This window comes from Xiphophorus couchianus, chromosome 14 (assembly GCF_001444195.1).
Source record: "Xiphophorus couchianus chromosome 14, X_couchianus-1.0, whole genome shotgun sequence".
Lineage (NCBI taxonomy): Eukaryota > Metazoa > Chordata > Actinopteri > Cyprinodontiformes > Poeciliidae > Xiphophorus > Xiphophorus couchianus.
This window is the reverse complement of record NC_040241.1, coordinates 1,287,162-1,294,613: the sequence shown is the minus strand read 5'-3', so window position 1 is coordinate 1,294,613 and position 7,452 is coordinate 1,287,162. Positions and strand designations below refer to the sequence as shown.

General features: G+C 38.4%; 1 protein-coding gene across 1 annotated transcript; it reads left to right on the top strand.

Annotated features, from left to right (window-relative positions):
- Positions 1–7,452, top strand: LOC114158048 (uncharacterized). The gene is made up of 8 exons (XM_028039365.1): positions 1–133; positions 1,259–1,564; positions 2,232–2,361; positions 2,542–2,607; positions 2,814–2,978; positions 5,191–5,243; positions 6,523–6,688; positions 6,796–7,452. The coding sequence occupies exons 1-8, from the start codon at positions 61–63 to the stop codon at positions 6,887–6,889; spliced, it is 1,053 nt and encodes a 350-aa protein (XP_027895166.1). The 5' UTR covers positions 1–60; the 3' UTR covers positions 6,890–7,452.

Here is a 7,452-nt window from a genome sequence, read left to right as displayed (position 1 = left end):
TGTTGCATAACCAAAGCCAGTAAGTCTGATCAGAGCCTGAGTGGTTGAATCCACATCCAGATGATCAGGATGGTTCCCTTCTTCTTCATTCACCTGCTACTGACGGCTCTGCTGCTTCAACGCACTGAAGAAAGTGAGTACAGTACAGTATTGTTTGTTTGCCTAACAATAATCCATTTTTTGGGGTAGTTGTGTTGAACAGATTTACAAGTTACGCGTATAATATAGGTAATAGGGACCTACTGGATGATAGTGGTTATTATTCCCTACAGGAATAAAGTTCTTCAGTTTTGATTTCTTTTCTTATCTATTGTGTGAAATTATCTAGACATTTTTTGCAACGACAGAACTGTAGTCTTTGCTATCTTTCTGTGTCCTATGAGAACCATGAGGATTTGGGATTTTGTCTGTATTCACCCTGATGAATACAGACAGCAAACTAGACAGATAGAAACATGGCATGTCATTTTGCCACCAAAGAAGAAGAAAAAGAAAGACATTAAGAAATGTAATCTTGTTCATTTAATAGGCACACGTTGACTTTATTGTTTGGGCACAAAAACATTGCTGAAACTCAATCTTCCAAACAGACTCGACAACACCGCTGAACAGATTCATGTGAATGACTAAATGGACTCGTCACCTAATCTGTTAGTTTTGACGTGACTGACTCTCCCAGACTATTCAGGTCACCTTACGATTTTCTACATCACTCCTCAGTCTGATATCCACTCACTCCATACAAACGGAGCCTTTTTTGATTAGCTTTTAGTAGCTTAGTTTAACTTTTTTGAATATATGGTCATACAAATCTCCTGTCTTTTGCCTGTCTCACCAGGTTGTTCTGGTCACAGTGCTGCCCTCGTGTCTTTTTGCCTCGACTCTCCGAGGTTTTTATAATCTGTTTGAAAGTTTTGATACGATATTGTTGGTTTTCGTAGCTTAGCCTATTGACGCAACCTTTCTGAATTCTTTCCTATTATCAATAGATCTTGAAAAGCGTGAAGAGCGGCCTCTCGTTGCTCGGTTTGGGTTACGCAATGACAAAGTTGCATCATTTCAGATTTACAGCTAAAATCTGTCAATCCCTGCCAAATGGACCGACTGTCCAATTAGTAGGCGACCAAACTAGAACAGGATCACCTGATGCTGTTCAAGTTTACTCAACAACACCGATGAACATTTTCATTTTCAAAGGAAACGTCCAACCAAGTGTATTTAGTCTTCTTCTTAATCATTCATTATTTTCTCTCTACAGAGAAGGAACCGAGGAGACAGAAGCCACCTGAACATGATGTAGAGATGCATCATCAAGAGTTTTGCTTGAGAATTCCCGAAGCTCCTCGGTCGACCGGTTTGCATTTTGAAACCCCACAGCCTACAAAGTCCGAACCCAAACTAGCTAGAAAAAAACCCAACAGTCTCAATCTGGCTGCACCAATACCCAGACGAGCAGGACAACCTGATGTTCATAGATCACCGATGTCTGGGGAAGAAAACTATCCATCTGCTGATGGTCCTGAAATAGTAACAAGGATCGCCCCTGTTGATTTAAACAGTCCAGGTGAGGCCTCTTCCCGTAGAGTTTAGAGGTGTTTTCACACTTAGTAATCCAGTAGACTTGGTTCTACACTGCAAAGCCGAACAGACGAAACCTTTTGAATAACCTGTTTCTCTCCTCGCCTGTGGTGACGCGGCACCGTGAACGAATGAAGGAAATGACACACAAACTTCTGAACATGATTTCGAGAACAACCTCCGTCTTCGCGACATGTAAACAAAAACTCAGTTTTTGTTTACATGTCAGATTTTAGCGGTTGTAGGATTTCTCTTTTGTCTTTGACAAAAGACCAGGAGCCATTTCTCCCGCTAGTGCTGGACATACACGTTTGTTTTGATTGTATGTACCCAGAATGCCTTGCGTTGCTTTTGGAGCGCCCAAAGGCCTTGTTTTTACAGGATACTTTTCACTAAAGACAAACCAACCCTTAGCAAGTATTTTCATGAGGTCTTTTACTTTTTGTGCTGGCTAAGTTTTGGCAAATGCTTAAGCATAGTGTTGTCACTGTCGATTGATTTACCAACTAATTTGAGCCCTTGTTACATTCATGAGTAGATGCACCAAATGAGTTCCTATTTCTTCGTGGATGGCTAACTTGTCGCTTCAGTTTTTGTCATTGAATGTTCATGTTCTGTTTGATCATACATGCATTTTGCTTGCTGAATGTCAGATGGGCACGTCAAAGTCTCAGACGGATGCTACTGCAAAGAGCAAAACCAGAAGCCGTCCATTGAGAACTACCAAGTCAGCGGCCTGAGAATACTCTATCCCAGTGAAACCTGCAGATCAACTGAATACATGTGAGTCGGTGTGTGTTTACGGGAGACGATGCTTGAAGAAAGCAGGTTAAAATTCTTTGTTAACGCGAATGTATTTCTTTCTGTGTAAGTTGGGGGTTTAATAGTTCCTACGGGATCATCATAATGCTTGTCTGTTGAACTCAAACAGGATCAGCAATGCCTCCACCTCTTGTCTTTCAGTGACGTTTTAAAAGACGGAAGGGAAGTTTGTGCGACGCAGTTCAGCCTTGTGGCTCATTTTTTTCGGTACGTACAGAAGATGCTGCTCTGCAGAGAGATATCACAGTTTCCTGCGAAAGGCACAGCTTCTGCGGAACGTCTTATCTCACATAGTCAGAGTGCACTCAAAACTATTTCCTGGCAGATTAAAAAGCGACTTTTTGAGTATCCATGGCGACAGTTTCCCCTAAGCTGATTTACTGATAAGAATGTACGACTCAACCGACCCACAGGTCTCTGCCCAGATGGGTACCGAAGCAAAGGTCAACAGCATCACCTGAGATCTCATCTACTACACATCAGACCACAACATCCACCCCGACACGCCTGGCAACCACAACCGATGGCTCTGACTCAATTATACGTTATAGAGGTCCAGATGGAGGCGAATACTATTTGTAAGTTTTACCTGTTAATCTGATGCTCACACTGAACAATATTTCATGTCTAAGTAAAGACATTTTGTATGTCAACAGCACACAGCACAATTAATTTACCTTTAACTTTGGCAAACAAAGAGCAAATGTTACCAAATGTACTGGATTTATTGTTGATGATGAGAGGACAAAACACAGTTAAAGACTTGCTGGTCAATTCATTTGTTCCCATGAACAAACAGGGGAAAACAGATTATTTTAGGCTGCTAAGATATTTGGTTCCCCCCCTTAACTTTGGCAAATAATGAGCGAATGTTACCAAATTCACAGGATAGGGCAGTGGTCCCCAAACTACGGCCCGCGGGCCAGATGCGGCCCGCCTCCACATTTGGTCCGGCCCCCTGAACAATACCAGAGTATTTTCATATATGTGCATTTTTATTTGATAAGTTGGACTTTTGCAATAAAATGTTCCTTAGTAATGAACTTTATTTATTATTAACTATTAGTTAGTAACTATTTTATACATGCATATAATTGACCCTAACCCTTTTTTTTATGTGGAGAACCCAGTGTTATTTGGTTATTATTTATTTCATAAATAGTGTTATTTCCTGACTTTTGTTCTCTGAAGAATCCAGAAAAGGTTATTTGATTGTGCTTTCTGAAAAACAATACATTTTTATGTTTAGCACTCTTACAATCGTCACACTTTTTCTGTTACAAACTGACCCCGGCCCCCCATCAGAGAAGGGACAAGTTATGTGGCCCTCACAGGAGAAAGTTTGGGGACCCCTGGGATAGGGGGTTCATGAACAGAGGGCAAAAAATAGTTAAAGAGTTTGTGGAAAAAATAATTAGCTCTCATGTTATGGAGGGGGAACAGATTATTCCAGACAGCTGAAACATTTGGTTCCCCCCTCATAACTTTGGCAAATAAAGAGCAAATGTTTAGAAATTCTCATGATAGTCATGTGTGATAGTATGTTTGAGTCACCAAAATGTAGAATTTTTTTTAATCCAGTTCTCTGTCATATTTTACATTAGAACAGGATCTTCCAGACAGCCTACACTCAGGCTTAAGTGTCAAAAGTCTAAAAAAAAAAGACAGATTTTCTTGGTGATTAAAAGAAAACATAACAAAATGATTTAAGAAGATCTCCACCCAAGACCTCGTTTATTTATTTATTTTGCAATGTTGTTATTGCAGCTGCCGATTAAACTGAAGCTTACAGCCTGGACATGATTATATGAGTTGTTTTACCGAGAAATCAAACAGAAGCGACCGACTTCTCGGCACTGCAGCCTCTCCGGAGCAACCGATTCTAACAGTGATTCTAACTGTGAAACTCATTTCAGTTTTCAGAGTAATTTAGTTCAACTCTAAGATGGATAAAGGGAATATAATAAGAGAAATCCTTTCTTCATCTCAGTCACTCTTTTTTCAATTTATGCCAACGTGTTTTCATTTGTCATATTTTACTTTTGCCAACAAATTATGTTCATTGGGTATCATCCATCCATCGTCTATGTCCACTTACCCTTGCGGGGGGGGGATGGGGGGGAGTGGGTACGCACTCTATGCAAAGCGCTGTGCTAATGGGGGCGGCGAAAAAATTTTGGGAGAACGTTATTTATTATTTTTTTCATTTGAAATGTGTTTTCTAAGCTGATGACAGAGAGCTAAAGATGGAAAGACAGGAATGGAAGAAAAAATATGGAAGAGGAACAAAGGTAGAAATGTTTTATAGAGATTTAAAAAAAAAAAAAAAGCTTTTCAATGTGGTTGACAAACAGTAGCTAAGTTATTTCAGTCTGTCAACATGAGGCTTGTAAATATTCAGGGTAGCTTCAGTTACTATGACAGGTCACTGCTGTCTTGCGGTTGTGCTGCAGTGAGAGGCGAGTCGGGGTTTGAAACCCTCAAGGCAACAGCCCCCTCTCTCTCCACCCCTCCAATTATCCGTTTATTTATAATGACTGCTGCGTGTTTGTAAGTGCTTTCAGTCTGTAATTATAATGTGTAATTTTTTACATTCTCTTTTCATGTAGTCGGTGTCCTAATCCCCATTTTCTTGCTTGACAAAAAAAAAAGTACATATATATATATAGGGAAAGAAAAATCCAATGCTAACTTGGCAGTGCTCTGATGGCTCAGCCTAAAGGAGCCTTCCGTCAGTTCTGCAGTAGAGTTGTGTCTAATATAAAAACTAACCTTCCACCATTCCCACAGGGAGATACACCATATTGTTAAGGATCCAGAGGACAGTATTTCATACGCCAAAGGTAAAAGCTATATTTTCTAGGGATTGTTTAAAGTGACTTTGGTAGAAAACAAACAACAACAGAAAAAAGACCAAAAATTCCAGAAGCGATCCAGCTTCAGTCAAATTATTTCATACTTTTTTGGTGGGTGGGTACAGGCTTGCCTTTAATGACATCAACATGTGGCAAAAGGATTTGGTGCTTTTGTTTACTTGATGGCTTTGGTTGGAAACGGCACAGATTAAAATAGCGTCACAGATTTGTGTCTTACTTACATTTACTTGGCTGCAGTGAGTTGAGTAACTTTTTGGAAGAAATGCACTTTTATTAGTCTTTTTTCTAACATCATCTTTTTATTTTTACTTAACTAATATTATGAAGTACTGCTGCTGTTACTTGAATACAAATTCTGGCTGCTCTACCTGCTATAGTTTGCTTCACTGACTCAAAACAGACTCACCTATATTTACTACTTACTACTTTGTTTCATAAATTTTACATAAAAAATTTTTAAGTGGTTCTTTTGCCTAAATTTGGTGTGTTATCATTATATTGTTCAGTTGTACTATTTTTTATTATTCATTGTAGTTTTTAAATACCATAATCTGCACATAACCTTATCATTTTTGTCTGTCTGGCTATATAATTTTGAAATATTTAGACAGATGTTATGATCAGTTTACTCATTATCATAGCAGCCTTTTGAAGAAATACTTCTTTTCTTTTTTACCTTTATGTGAGTAATTTATTGGGTTAACTTTTATACTTTTGAAAGTGTAAAAGTCTCATACGCTTTTTAGCATAAGAGAAAGAAATATGCTAAACAGTCGCTTCTCATGCTTGATTAAATGTTTTGGGTCCTTCTGCCTCAACTCTGGCTTTTAAACATTTCAAGGTAATACACTGATAAAACTCAGTTTGATATCATAATCCGACTCAATATTCAAATATTAAAAGTTGTGTTTTCATAAAAAATAAAAATAAAAATACCAGATGTTAAGTCTAGAAATAATCAGACTTTGACACTAATGAATCCATGATGTTTGTTCCAGTTAGTGGATTCAGTTACTAAAACAGTGAACTTTTCAATAATACTTCAACAATTGATTGTGAGTTATTTATGGCCATATTTATTCACTGTCTAAAGTTTCTGATGATCTGATCTGATTTTGTGGTTCTGAAATGTGTTTCTCCTTCTCCAGTTTAGCCTCTTTATTCCCAAGAAACATGCTCACATTGCACTTTGTGTTTATCAAGAGGTACAACTTTTAATATTATATTTTTATTGCTTTCATACCAGGCTCTGCAGGCGATCTGATTGATCAGATTGGACCGCCAAATTTTTCTCTTCTCGAAGAACTTTGCGCTAAGTGCACAGGAATTGCACCGTGGAACGACTTTGACCTGAAGGACGTTCAGTTGGTGGATTTGAAACTCCAATCATCCAACTGTCCCGCCTTCATCTCGTAAGGTTTTCTCTCTGCTGTGACACGAGCAGTGCGATTACGATCACCGCTTCATTCCTATTCCCACGTCATAATTTACACCCAGCGATGTGTCTTTTGCCTTCCAGTGTCAGCCTGACTGATGGACGCCAAATTTGTATGGATTCTTCCCACCCTGAGTTCCAGCAGTTTCTGGACAAGTTGGAAGTTAAAGAACCTTAGATCTGACACTTAATGTGGTAAAGTTTAAGATTGATGTCAGATTAGCATACCACAAGGAACAGAGACTATATATATATGGTTGGGAAGCAAATACATCATCATCCTTAAATGTTAACTATTAGGTTTAACATTTAGGAAAACTGAAAAAAAGACTAAAATTTAAAATTCATGTACTGCATGGCTTTATGGCTTTTCTTTTTGTTTTTTGTTTCATAACTCCACATGGTTATTCTTTTCAAAGCTTGTAGATAGACATGTTACTAGAATGACGACCTAAGACGTCTCAAAAGAAGCAGATACACAGTGAACTGACGGGATGTTTTACTGAAACTTTGATTCAGTTTAAAGCGTCAAAAGATCTTGTGGTAGAAAAACACCTCAATATGTTCTTGTTGACAGGAAGTCTGTTTTGTGATGTGAAGTTTGTCAAAATGAACCTCGCTTGATAAAGTGTAAGAGTCCTATATAGGAAGGATTTTTTGTTGTCGTTTTTTTTTAGGTGTAAACTGAGGTCATGTATGTTTGAGACTCTTATTGTGAAGTTAAAAAGGAAAACTTCCTGC